Source organism: Giraffa tippelskirchi, chromosome 2 (genome assembly GCF_054371585.1).
Source record: "Giraffa tippelskirchi isolate mGirTip1 chromosome 2, T2T-mGirTip1v1.2.pri, whole genome shotgun sequence".
In the NCBI taxonomy this organism is placed as follows: Eukaryota; Metazoa; Chordata; class Mammalia; order Artiodactyla; family Giraffidae; genus Giraffa; species Giraffa tippelskirchi.
Genome location: NC_137276.1, coordinates 233,472,218 through 233,486,043, shown reverse-complemented (window position 1 = coordinate 233,486,043; position 13,826 = coordinate 233,472,218). Strand labels below are relative to the sequence as shown.

Here is a 13,826-nt window from a genome sequence, read left to right as displayed (position 1 = left end):
TCTCATGATGTACTCTGCATGTAAGTTAAATAAGCAGGGTGACAATATACAGCCTTGTTGTACTCCTTTCCCAATTTGGAGCCAGTCTGTTGTTCCATGAACAGTTCTAACTGTTGCTTCCTGATCTGCATACAGGTTTCTCAAGAGGCAGGTCAGGTGATCTGGTATTCCCATCTCTTGAAGAATTTTCCAGAGTTGATTGTGGTCCACACAGTCAAAGGCTTTAGCATAGTCAATAAAGCAGAAGTAGATGTTTTTCTAGAAGTCTCTTGCTTTTTCGATGATCCAGCAGATGTTGGCAATTTGATTTCTAGTTCCTCTGCCTTTTCTAAATCCAGCTTGAACATCTGGAAGTTCGTGGTTCACATACTGCTGAAGCCTGGCTTGGAGAATTTTGAGCATTACTTTACTAGCGTGTGAGATGAGTGCAATTGTGCGGTAGTTTGAGCACACTTTGGCATTGCCTCTCTTTGGGATTGGAATGAAAACTGACCTTTTCCAGTCCTGTGGCCACTGCTGAGTTTTCCAAATTTGCTGGCATATTGAGTGCAGCACTTTCACAGCATCATCTTTTAGGATTTGAAATAGTTTAACTGGAATTCCATCACCTCCACTAGCTTTGTTCGTAGTGATGTTTCCTAAGGCCCGCTTGACTTCACGTTCCGGGATGTCTGGCTCTAGGTGAGTGACCAGACCATTGTGGTTATCTGGGTCGAGAAGATCTTTTTTGTACAGTTCTGTATATTCTTGCCACCTCTTCTTCCTGGGGTATTTAAAGGCTCACAAAACTGAGAAATGGCCAGGGGACCTCTGGTTGGGTGGCATCCTCCACAAACGAAGACCTCAGTGATCTCACGGTGTAGCCGACTTTAATCCCGGTCCCCACCTTGAGCCTGGGGTGGGGTGGGATGGGCAGGGCTTGGAGACCCTGAGCCACTCCCTTGGCTGCCGGCCGGATTGTCTCGTCAGCCTCTGGCGGACTGCAGCCCCTCCCTGTCGCAGGGCCAGTGTGGCCCTGTATTGTCTCCTTGGTTCTCCAGCACCTTCTCCCTCAGCCTGCTATGCCGTTGTCCCGTTCCCTGCCCCCTCCCCTACACGATCCTCTGTCCTCCAGAGGACTCCCCTCCTGGTTGAGCTGGAGCATATTCCTACAGTCCCTCTGGGCTCACCTGGCCTGAAACAGCGTTCCGGTCCTCCCCGGGTCCACCCCACCACCTCCTCCCTTCCTTCCAAGCTCACTCTTCTGCGCCCTCTCTGGCCCGACGGGACGTCTCCTTCCCTCCGGCCCCGGGCCCCGCTGTACCTGCGAAGGCCCCTCACTGGTCACTGTTTCCTGCAGCTGTGTCCCCTCTTCCTCCTGGTGGTAGGTCCTTGAGGCAGGGTCCTGGCTGAGTGAGCTTTGCACCCCCGTTTGCACCCGCCTGTAGGTGCTCACACACCTGGGCCACTTTGGCTGTCAGGCTGGCCCCCCTGGATCATTGTACAGCAGCCAAGCAGGATGTGGGGCGGCGGTTTGACTGATGTCCCTTCCCTGTGCCTTCCTTTGGGTCACTTCCCCTCTGTGGAACCTCCCAGAGTGAAGGGACTGAAGAAAATGGGGCAGGAATCCTGCTCTTTGGAAATGTTTTTTTGGGGGGGAGATGGGGAGAGAAGGAGAGGGAGGCGTTTAGAAGAGACCTTCCCCGTGCCTGGGACCAGTTGGATCATCATCATGAGTTGAGACAGGCATCCAAACTGATTTCTGAGACCACCGTTGAAAGCCTGATAGATTTCCACTCTTGGGAAAAAAACATGTGTTTACCTACACCCAGAGCTCCAGACCCCGTGTCCCAAATCCAGCTTGGGATATTCTCAGGCTCTGTGGGCCCCAGGTTAACCTCCCCTGGTCTGATCTCACCCTCCCTTTGTAGACGGGAACTTCGAGGCTCAGAGATCCCCCAAGGTCACCGAGTGGACTGGTGGTCACTCCTGGTCCGAAATCCGCCTGTGACCCCCAGTCCCGAGACCCTCCAGCGCAGCCATGCAGCCTCTGCAGGGACAGAGTGGGGTGGGGTGATGGGACGACCCAGGACTCCTCTGCCTTCTCCCAGATTCCCCTCCAGGACTTGCTCCCACTACAGCAGCAGCTGGTGGGGATGGGAAGCCCCTTAGGCAGAGAGGCAGAGCTGGTTCTCTGGCTGCCAGGAGACGGAGATGCTGCTTGCTGAACATGCTCCGAGAGGCTAAGGCTGGGGAGTTTAGGCGGCTGTGCCCTTCGGGGCAGCCTGGCAGGAATCAGGCAGATGTAATGGATGCCCTTGGACAGCTGGGAGGAAGTGGCAGGGGGAGGGGGCAGGAAGCAGGCTCCCTGCCACATCCTGTTGTCCTGTCTTGAGGCCGCCTCTGTTGCTGGTGCCCAGTGCCAGGGGGGCAGGATGGTGCTGGGGAGCAGGAGGAGGCGGGAGCTTGTCACGACCCGAGGTAACCAAGAAAGAGGGGCTGGGGGCTGGAGGAGGGAACAGCAGCAAAAGGCCTTGAAGATGTAATTTGCAATAACCAAATTACAGATTTGGTGGAGTCCTTCCTGTCCCCAGACAGGGCATAAGTGAATCAACGTGCTACCTGGGAACTGCCAGCTTCCTGCACGCATCAGTAATTCTTGGACATATGTCTTTGGAACAGCCTAGTGTTGAGTGGACATAAATTCAAATCTCAGCCTCACCACTGATTAGCTGGATTAATGGGACAGACTACACGGTTCTGGAGGAAAAGTTGGGATCGCACAGGCAGCTGGAAGGTGGCCCCCATGATGCTCTCCCATCCTTGGTTACAGAGCACTCCCATCTCAGTTTCCCCAGCTGCAAACTCCCCAGAGCATTCCTGAGCTGGTGCAGTCTCTCTCCGAACATGAGACTGGCATTCCTCCCGGACTGTGTCTGTATTTCTTGTTAGGACGAATGACCAGAGCTTGATGTAAGATGCTGGCGGGCCTCCCTTCCCTGAAGGCTGACAGCATTCCGATCTGTCCACCGGCTCAGGAAGTCTCAGGATATGGGCAGCCCCGCGGGGGTCTCCTCCTGCCTCTGCAGCTGCCTCCGCGGGGTTCATTGTCTCCGCACCCTCGTGGGATCTGCAGATTGTGTCCCCAGTTGCTGACTGTCCTGGGCACAGCTGTCCAACCTGAAACCAATGACTGGCTAGTCTCCAAGCCCCTGCTTAATTTCCCAAAAGGAAGGGTATCTACTTATTTCTGTTTTCAGTGCCCATCTTTTCCTGTTGGATGGCCCTGGCTCTAGCATTTTTCCGCCAATTAGAGTGGGACCTCTAGTCTTTTCCGAAGAGCTTAGTTCGTCTGGGTTCGTTCATCTGATCATGAGACATGCACTGTGCCCCTGCTGTGTGTCACGCCCCAGTGAGTGAAAACAGGCATCCACCTGCCCTTGTGGAGGTGAGCGTCCCCTCCTCCAGGAGACGCAGCTGGCCTGACAATCTCACGGGGAACAGAATCACAGAGACACGTGCCAGTAAGACGGCGTGGGGAACCACGGGACTGTCCTCAGTGTGAGCAGGACAGAGCAGGAGGGCTCAGGAAGGCTTCCTGAACCCAGATCAGGAGTGAGCGAGGAGGTGCCTGGTGAGGGAGGGATGGAGGCTGGAGAGGAAGACGATCTGGAGGGGGTTTGTGTAAAGACCATTTCCCAAGCCCAGCGGCTCAAAACCTCGGGGCACACTGCAATCATCGTGAGAGCTTTGAAAAGGGCAGTTGCCTGAGTTCCTTTCTCAGCAGTCCTGATAGAATTGGTCTGGAGTGTGGCCTGGGCATCAGGGCCTTTAAAAGTCAAGGTGAGAACTACCAACCCTAGCAGGTCTCCCACCTTGCAGGGAGTGAATTTCCCCATCGTGTCTTTTCAGACACTCTTCTCAGAATCAGGGAAGAAAAAAATAGGCTGAGCATTTTCAAACATCCCATTTTCTTCTAGAAGAAATCAAAGAAACCCACATTCAGAGTTTCCTTTGTAAAGTTCCTATATGTAATAACAAAATAAAATGAATTAAAAAAAATGAAAGTTATCAGCCAGTAACATGCTCATCAATAAGAAGTTCTTAGGTGGTGCTAGTGGTAAAGAACCCGCCTGCCAATGCAGGAGATATAACAGGCGGGTTTGATCCCTAGGTGGAGAAGAGGAGGGCATGGCAACCCACTCCAGTATTCTTGGGCTTCCCAGGTGGTGCTAGTGGTAAAGAATCTACCTGCCAATGCAAGAGACATAGAGATGCAGGTTCAATCCCTGGGTAGGGAAAATCCCCTGGAGGAGGCCATGGCAACCCACTTCAGTAATCTTGCCTGGAGAATCTCACGGACAGAGGAGCCTGGTGGGCTACAGTCCAAAGGGTCGCAAAGAGTTGGACATGACTGAAGAAACTTGGCACACAAGCATAAAGGAGAATTGTGTTCCTGCTACAGAAAGACGTCCAGGGGCAGACGACGGCTGGCTTTGGTTCAGTCTCCGGGAGTCACTCTCAGGGCCCCAGGTCCCACAAGGCCCTTGCCTTTACTGTATGCTGGCTTATTTGACTTCATGGTTGCAGCACAACTGCTGCAGCACCAGACATGTTGTCTGTCTTCCAGGCAAGAAGAAGGAGGAAGCTATGTCCACATCCAGCCCTGCTTCTCCCTTATCAGGATAGACTTTCCCGGAAGCTCACCCTTCTCCCACCACAGACCTTGCATTGGCCAGCACAGTGGCACCTGGTCACCTGCAGGGGCAAGGGGGTCTGGGGAGTAGAATGTCTAGTCTCTAAACTGTAGAGAGAGGGCAGGGAGGAGGAGGGTTGGCAAAGGTGCTGCCACACTCGGCGTGTTCAGAGGACCCACAGCTTGGACCAGAAGTACCTCTCTGGACCTCTCCTCCAGGCCTCTCGGAAACACTGTGGGCTTCTTTCTGTCGTGAACCTTGCTGACGCCTCCCTGGGCTGTTTGGCTTTCTCTCCCTTTGCTCTGGTAACAGCGGTTTGTTGCTTTCTAGGACAACTTGTAATGGGACCCAAGGGGGAAAGAGGATTTCCTGGGCCCCCAGGAAGATGTCTTTGTGGAGCCCCCATGAATGTGAATAACCCTTCCTACGGGGAGTCTGTGTACGGGCCCAGCTCCCCACGAGTTCCTGTGGTAAGGCTCTTCTGGGAGGAATCTGGGGTGTTCACCCCTCAGGATATGATTGATGACCCCCTGGGGTTTATAAAAACCTTTTAGTAAAATTTATTTCCCCGTTACACTGGGCACAAGCTTGTTATAGGAAACTGGAAAATAAGGCAAAAATCCAAAGAAGAAAACCAAGATAATGTTGTGGGTCCATTGTGGAGCATTTCCTGTGTCTTTTTTGTTTGGCCATGCCATTCGGCTTGCGGGACTTTAGTTCCCTGACCAGGGATTGAACCTGGGCTCCGACAGTGAAAACACTGAGTCCTAACCACTAGACTGTCTTTTTTAAAGAAAAACTTTAGGGAACATTGCAAGTAAATACAAAAGCAGAACAAATAGCGTAAGGAACCCCCACATCCTCTTTACCCAAGTTCAACAATGATCAAGTCCCAGCTCATCTCCTTTCTTCCTTACACTCCATGTATGACAGCCCACCCTCCTTTGGATTCCTTTGAAGTAAACCCTAGACATAAATTCATCGCTCGAACGGACACATAACAATCATGCATCACGGGGCTGTGCTATGATTTACTTAACCAGAGCCCTATTTTCAGAAACGTATCAAGTGCTCCAAGCTTTTCCCTGATATAATAATATTGTAATAAATGCCTTTGAGTGTAAGAATTTTAAGAATCATTTCCAGATGTTGAAATACTTAATTAGATGATATCACCTTCTTACTGAAGTCTTTGTAACACTTTGAAGGTTTAAAACTCTTAAACCTTGGTGGATATTTTTATTCCAAACTCTGACATTCTGAACGGGGTTGGGAGGCTGTGGGAATCCCTCACTTCAGGAGGGAGGCGGGAATGCAAATGCCAACCCTCTTCCCGCTGACCAACAGCCCCCTGGCCGGGCCTGTTTCCTCCTCCGGCTCTTTAAGCCCTGCTCCCCAGAGAAGTGTTTTCTGGGACCCTCACCAGTGTGTTCTCTGCCAGATCTTTGTGGTCAACAACCAGGAGGAACTGGAGAGGCTGAACATCCAGAACGCCATCGCCTTCCGCAGAGACCAGAGGTCCCTGTACTTCAAGGACAGCCTTGGCTGGCTCCCCGTCCAGGTACCCGAGGTGGTGCTCCGCAGAGAGATGCACCTCCGAAGGAAGGGGAGGGCGGGCGCAGAGCTTTCTGTGGAGGGTTGAGCCCCCCCACCCCCTGCCACACCCGGTCTCTGAGAGCTCTCTGGGCCCCGGGCCCCTGCCTGCAGCCTCTGTTCTGGGTCCAGGCTCCAGACAGGGCTCCCCGGGCTCCCCGCGGCCCAGCCTTCCTGCCGAGCGCAGAGCTCTGGACCCAGGACAGGAGCGCCCTGCCCCCTCTGCCCTGTGCCCACCCAGAGCCTCTGTCCCCGGCACCCCAGGCTGCCTGGCACGCCATCCCTGGTAACTGCCCTGTGTTTCCCTGGCCAGCTGACACCTGTCCCCCCCCGGGACTACCCTGGGGACCACCGCGGCTCCTGCGGGGACGGGGTCCTGCAGCCGGGGGAGGAGTGTGACGACGGGAACGCAGACGCAGGCGATGACTGCATCCGTGAGTGGGGCCTGGCCCCGGGGGAACCAGCACGCACCACCGCGGGGCGGGGGTCAGGCCAGGCCCTGGACACCGGCCACGCTGGTTTTGGATGGTTCTAGAGCCAGCGCTGGGCTGCTAGAGGGGATGACTGTCCTCGCTCAGGCCAGACGTGAACCCTCCCACCTCCGAGGATGGTGATGGGACTGCTGTCAAGGGTTTGGGCCCCAGAGAAGCCACGGGGCCCTCCCTTTTCTCCTGAATCCTACTTCTTGGCAAAACCCACATTCTCATCGAAAGAGAAAGGTGGTGCAGAAGGACTGAGAGGCAGATGGGAGAAGCCGAGGCTCTGAATCGGGCTCCCTCTCAGCAGACGGAGTCCTCAGAGCCGAGCGCTAGGGGACCGGGCAGCCGAGCGGCCCTCAGGCTTACGGACGTGACCCGGACCGGCAGGCGGCCTAGCACCAGAGCGTCCCTTTTCCCTCTTCTTCTTTTAAAAGCCAAGGGGGAAAAAATAAAAGCCAAGGGAGGAAAGCAGGAGGTGAGGTGGAAAGCATGAGCTTCAGAGTCAGGTAGAGTTCAGAGGTGGCTCTCAGAGCCAGAGTCACCCCTTCTCCACTGAGTCACCCCATCTCAGAGAGGTGCCTACGCAGTGAGTGGGGTGACCAAGAGCTTCCCTGAAAACTAGGTGTGAGGGGCATGGATGGCTGGAGCCTTGGGATCCCGTGAGCCGACGTTAAGGGGAGAGTCTGGGTGCCTTGGGGGCCGGACGCCCCTTCCCTGCACGGCTTCTCAGGCCCTGCGGTGAGGAGCGGGGCTCCGGTTCAGGGAGGGGGACGCGTAGGTGCCCAGCGCGGGTCCTCGCCAGCCAGGAGCTCGGCGGGGGGAGGAGGGCACGTAAGGCGGGCAGCTGAAGCGGCTGCTTCTCCCGGGGTGGGGTGGGGGCTGCTCTTCCCCTGACGGTTCCGGGCCCCAATTCCTAGGAAGCCGGCTCTGCCCGCGGCCCATCATGGAGGTGACACAGCAGGAAGGAACTCCTAAGGGTCTCAAGCCCCCATTGGCTCAGACAGTAAAGCATCTGCCTGCAATGAGGGAGACCCGAGTTCGATCCCTGGGCCGGGAAGATTCCCCAGGAGGAGGAAATGGCAACCCACTCCAGGACTCTTCCCTGGAGAAATTCCATGGACAGAGGAGCCTGGTGGGCTACAGTCCACAGGGTCGCAAAGAACCGGACACGACTGAGTGACTCCAGTTTAGTTTTTCGGCAAGCCCCTGCAAAGAGGGTTCATACTCCCGGCCCCGCCCCTCGGGTGAGAAGATAACTGGTGGAAGATGGTCTGGCTCCCAGGGGGCCCTAGGCTCGCCTGGAGGCTCTCTGCAGACAGACCAGAGCCCCCCCCCAAGCCGTCACTGAGCCCAGGGCCCGCGGTCTCCCGACCCTCTCCATGCGGGAACTGGCAGTGGTCCTGCGACGGGGGGGCAGTGTCCAGGCCCTAGGCTGGGACAAGGACACCGAGGCCGGGGTGGGCTCTCGGCCGACGCGCGGCGGGCCTGCACCAGGCCCAGCGCCCCACTTCCAGGGGGTTGGGGTCTGGACCCTTGTGGAAGGCCGCGCGAGAGAGGAGGGCCCTTTGGGCCACATGGTCCTGCCGGGCCGTCCCCTCCCCAGCCCCTCAAGGCTGTGTCCTCCTGTGTCCCCGCAGGCTGTCGCCGGGCCTACTGCGGAGACGGCCACCGGCACCGGGGCGTGGAGGACTGCGACGGCGCTGACTTTGGCCACCTGACCTGCGAGACCTATCTCCCCGGGTAGGGACCACCTCGCGGGGCTTGACCGCTCCCGGGCTCCCCGCTTTCCTTCACAAATACATTCCTGAGCAGCTCTGTGTGCCCGGGGCTTTGTGGACCCTGGGGAACGGTGACGCATGACACACGCAGCCCCTGCTCACATCACGCAGCCCCGGCTCCCGACACACGCAGCCCTGGCTCACGTCACGCAGCGCCGGCTCACGTCACACGCAGCCCCTGCTCACATCACGCAGCCCCGGCTCACGTCACGCAGCCCCGGCTCACGACACACGCAGCCCTGGCTCACGTCACGCAGCACCGGCTCACGTCACGCAGCGCCGGCTCACGTCACGCAGCCCCGGCTCACGTCACACACAGCCCCTACTCACATCACGCAGCTCTGGCTCACGACACACGCAGCCCTGGCTCACGTCACACAGCACCGGCTCACGTCACGCAGCGCCGGCTCACGTCACGCAGCGCCGGCTCACGTCAGGGGGCTGTGTCGGCGCAGCCGTGTGACCCAGCCCCACCTGGGTCCTGGAGTGGGGAGGCCACCACCTTTGAGCCCCCCGTGGCTCAGCGTCAGCAGCCCTGTCCCCTGCTTCTCCCGGGACCGGCCTGGTCTCCCGAGAAGCGGGCCCGCCCGTGGAGCGGGGCAGGGAGGGCAGGGGTCTGTTATCTGAACGCTCCGGAACCGCCTGGCTGGCCTGCGGGCGCTGCAGAGACCTCGCCAGCATTAGTACCCCACTTTGCTGACCTCGGCTCCTCCAAGAGAACCCCAGGAACGTAGTGTTCCTGCCAGCACCCCAGCAGTTGTTTCTGAGGCCCCCTCGGTGTGTGTCCGTGTGGCTCAGGATAAGCATCTCCCAAGCCCAGGGGAGGCCTCTGCCTCACGAGGGATGGTCTCCTGAGCTCTGTTCAAGCAGAATGGCGCCCCCCGCCCCGGATCTCACCAGACCAGGGCTGCGGGGCTTCTGGGAGAGCTGGGGAGGCCGCTGCTCCCCCAGGCCCAGGCCTGCCTCTCCCGTGGCCCCAAAGTGGACGGCTTGGCCCTCAGGGATCCGCCTCTCCAGCCCTTATTCCCTCCAGCCGCCCTCCTCTGTGGGCTTGGACCCAGGCCCTGGGCAGGGCTGGGGGACAGACACCAGGCCCGCCCCTCTCCTCCAAAGAGAAGGGTCTCCTGATGCCCACCCCCAAATGCACACCAAGAAATCCAACCCGGGGGTGCGGAAGAGCTCAGACCTGTCGTCACCCCTATTCCAAGCACCGCAGGCTGGGCCAGGACCCCGCCGCCGCCTCTGTGTGTGTCCTCATGGACCGCCCTTCTCTTGTGCATCTGCGTGCATTGCCCTTCTCTGAAGTAGGGAGGTTCCTGCCAGGCCCTGCCAGAGAGTTGGCAGAGGGTCTGAGCTGGTTGATGTCCTGTGGAGACCACTGAGCTTGGGTAATCAGACCTGGGGTACAGAGTGGCGTGGAGCCCAGGACTTACCCTGGCTCTCTGCGGTTACTCTCTTAATCCCAAGAAGCCTCGGGGCATGCTTGCAAATATAGATGTGACGTAGGACAGAGTCTCAGAATTAGCGCTGGGGCTTGGGTAGGTGTAGGCCGTGCTCTGCAACTTGGTAGTTGTAGTACTTAAATAGCTACACAGGTAAGCTATTTAAATACATTTAAGAATCCAATTCTTCAGTCCCACTAACTTTGTTTCAAGACGCTGCCAAACTAGACAGCTCAGAAAGAGTACAGTGCGGTCTAAGGGCGGTGCTGGAGGAGGGGGCGGTTGTCTCCCAGAGGCTGCGTCCAGGGCAAGGCTACCCACCAAGCCCGTGGCCCCAGACCCCTCAGCTGTGCTCAAGGGAGAAAGCCCCAGACACCTGGACACGGCTGCCCCTGGCCCCTCACCTCCCTGGAACCCTGGGCCCTTAGGAAGCTGGCAGGGGGAGCAGCCGTTTGACGAGGTTGCACCGGAGTCCCAGGACATGGCTGTGTCCGGGGCTCCTGCCCACTACCCTGTGTTCCCCTCAGGTCGTACGGAGACCTGCGGTGCAGCCCGTACTGCTTCATCGACTCCACACCCTGCCGCTACTTCACCTGAGGGCCCCCAGGAGGAGACGGCGGCCCCACAGCGCCGGCAGCAGCTTTTCCGCCCTCAGCAGACTGACCTCGCCCCGTCCTGGTCCAGTGTCCACCACCTTCGTGCCACAGAAACAGGGACAAACTCTCGCTGCTAAGACAAGCTTGTAACGCAGGCCGACTGGAGGAACCGGGGACCACTGCACCCTGTCTTCACCCCAAGCCCCGGGCCTCCACCTCGCGCCCAGCGCGACCCTGCGGCCGGACGTATATACACATCCGCAGGGCCCTTTGCCTTCCCGACATCGCAGACTCGGCTCCGCACTGTTAGGCGCACACGGACTGTTTGCTCCCGTCCGCAGGGGGCGTCCAGGGGGCAGCCTCCCCGCCCCTCTGACCTCTGGAAACGCAGGCATCTCCCCGGGCGCTGGCGGGGGGCTCCCCGGGCCTGGGAACCACCAGGTAGGGAGACGGGCTTGTTCTCTGGAGGTGGCCCCAGATCTTGGCCCGCCGAGAGATCCCCCCCACCCCGAGCTGGCCATGGCCTCAAGCAGAGGCGGTTCCCCAGGCAAGCGCCCCAAATGTGAATAAGTACTGGGACGGCGGCCCACCGGCGCCCTGCAGCCGCGCGGACGATCGCAGAGCATCGGCCTTCTTCTCAACATTTCCCGAAGGGGCGGCTCTCAGAGCTTCGGTCCCCAGCGCTGTCCTGACCTCCTGGCTCTGCGCACGCGGCCTCCGTCCTGTGAATGTCCCCGTGTCCATCCCTCCTTCAGGACGTGCTCCAGCAGCCGTGCCATCGGGCTTTCCGGTCCGGGAGCCCTGGGACCTCCCTCCCGGTCTGTGTGGCACGTGGCTTTGTCCTCGTGCTCGCGTGCCTGAGCCCCGTTTCTACCGGATCGCTAGTCCTGCATGTCCGTGAGCTGCCTTCCACTGTCACATCTCCTGAGTGGGGCTTAGCTGTTGTTGGGAGACACGTCTTCCTCACTGCAAACCTCATAGACCTGTTTGCTCCCAGATGGACGGCCCCTTCCCGCCTGTGTGTACAGGCTGTTCAACGTGCCCGCATCCTGGGCGCTTGGCGTTGTGCTGCTGGCCTGTCATGGGCGGGGTCGGCCCGGGGTGGTGTCCCCAGGGGTGGATGCCTTGGTCAGTCTGGGTCCTTCCGCCTCTATTGCAAGTCCTGGGCTGACTGATGTTCCACCGCCCATGTCCGTCCCATGTGAAGCCACTGCCTTCATCCCGGCATCTCCAGATGGGAAATCAAGAAATAAAGGCCATGTACTTCCCAGCTGTGGCTCTCTCTTCCCTGGGGGTTTGGGCTGCTGTCCTAGAACTCGTGGATGGAATGAAGGCTCTGAAATCAAATCTGCTTCCCAGACTCCACAGAGGGTTCTAGAGTGGGCAGGAGTCCTGCTCCCCCAGGGACAACTAATGTCCAAGGAAGGAAACTCATGTCCCAGGTCACCAAGCCCGACTGAGCCCAGTGTTGGTCACCCAGCCCTGCCCCCTACCTTGTTTTACCATCTCCCGTAGGAAAGAGTGCAGGTCCAATACTGCCCTCGGAGCTGGCCAGGAGGGGCCACGTCCTGGGTTCAGTCCACGGAGGGCACTGTTCTGGCCTTCTTCTGGCCGTGGGCCTCCCCACAAGGCTGCAGGTACCAGGACACTCCGCTCCCCACCTGAGTGGTCCTAAGCCCCTTTCCGGAGCCGCATGGCCCTCTCCGCACACCTGTCTTCCTGAGTGTGGCTTGCACACACCTGTCAGCATGGTGGGGGGGGGTGGCCGGGGACAGGCTGTTTGCAGGGGTCGTTGATGGAGCTTGGACATGCAGGCTAGGTGGAGATGTGGGCACACATCCTGGGGTGAGGCGGGCTGGGGCGGGGCTGGGGACTGCTCTCCGTGTGGGGCCGTGGGAGACTGTGAGGAATCTAAAAGTTCTGGGTGTTTATCAAGTTGTATTTGTTGGGTCAGCAGAACCTACTTAATGCATAAGTTTGTCAGCCTGATCCTCATGTGGGTACTTCTGTTGTTTGGGAGCCCCCATCTACACTCTGGTCCTGGGACCCCACAGTATGAGAGGGGGACCTGCCTCCAGCTCTGATATTTCTAGGGAGAGTTCTGAAAGGCTCAGGAAAGGATTCAAGGTCACAGATGTTAAGACCATCCATAGAGTCGTTCTTCCCCTTCAGGGCTCTGAAATGGGAAGATGAAAGCTTGAGGAAGGTGGGCCCTGGGCCCCCATGAAATGTCAGCCCCGTGGGGCAGGGGACAGCTTCCTCAGGAGCGGGGGCCCCCGGCAGCCACAGGAACACCTCCCGGGGTTGTCTGCTGCTCGTGTGAGGAGCTGAGCTGGGGCAGCGGGACCGGGAGGGCGCTGACCTGGGAGACCCCTGTGCCTGATTCACGTGGTCCATCACTTCCCACAGCCTCGGTTTCCTCAACCGGGAGATGGGAGACAGAGGCTGACCTTCCCTCCAGCTCCAACTGCTGGTGATTTCTGCGGGTGGACTCTGCCTTCACACTGTGACTGGCCAGTCCTAGGACAGGTGGTGGATTTTAGCTACTCCTGAGCTGTCAGGCAGAATGGCTGAGAATGGCAGGGCCTTCAGAATAACGACTGCCAAAGGAGGCTGTATCAGTCCAGATGCTTTTGCTGGCAAGTAGCAAAAAATCCAACTTAAAAATGATATAAACCGTAGGGTAGAATTTATTGGCTTGGATCACTGATGCAAGTTCCGGGAGTGGATTGGAGGTCAGGCAAGGTTCAATCAAGGCTCCTGCTCCATCTCCTTGCTTGATCTATCCTCTCAGCTCTTTGCACCTCTCCTGTTCATTTGCACCTTAGACTGGCCACAAGCTGACCGCTCCAGCTTCAGGCTGACATCTGCACCTTGCAACGTCCACAGGAAGAGAGAACGTCTATTCCAGTGGCTCTCAAGAACTTTGATTTTTTTTCCCAGGAGTCCCCAGAAAATCTTGCCTGAGTCTTGTTGACCTGAGTCTTGTTGACACGCCCATTCTTGAACCAGTTCCTATTATCAGAAAAAAAGCTGCCTGGTGATCAGATCATAGTTGGGTTCCTGAATGCAGGATGGCAAAAGTTTTAAGATTACCCTTAGCCCACACCCTGGGAATTCTCCAGAAGCACACAGGCTGTGTGGGCAGGGGGTGGCTGCTGGACTGGGTATCGGGGAGCAGGAATGGAGCCACCGGGGGCTGAGTACACAGGTCCATTACGGGACCACCTCTCCGGTTTTGCTTTTCCTTTCGGCAGGAATG

General features: G+C 58.0%; 1 protein-coding gene across 7 annotated transcripts in view; it reads left to right on the top strand.

Moving 5' to 3' along the window:
• Positions 1-11,834, top strand: part of COLQ (collagen like tail subunit of asymmetric acetylcholinesterase) — a 63,575-nt gene extending 51,741 nt beyond the window's left edge. For all 7 annotated transcript variants that reach the window (XM_081573238.1, XM_081573240.1, XM_081573243.1 and 4 more), the window contains 5 exons: positions 5,007-5,146; positions 6,118-6,237; positions 6,583-6,703; positions 8,386-8,488; positions 10,496-11,834. In XM_081573238.1, coding sequence (XP_081429364.1) covers positions 5,007-5,146; positions 6,118-6,237; positions 6,583-6,703; positions 8,386-8,488; positions 10,496-10,565 — 554 coding nt within the window. In that variant the 3' untranslated portion in view covers positions 10,566-11,834. The remainder of the gene's footprint in view (positions 1-5,006; positions 5,147-6,117; positions 6,238-6,582; positions 6,704-8,385; positions 8,489-10,495) is intronic.
• Positions 11,835-13,826: the final 1,992 nt, after the last annotated feature.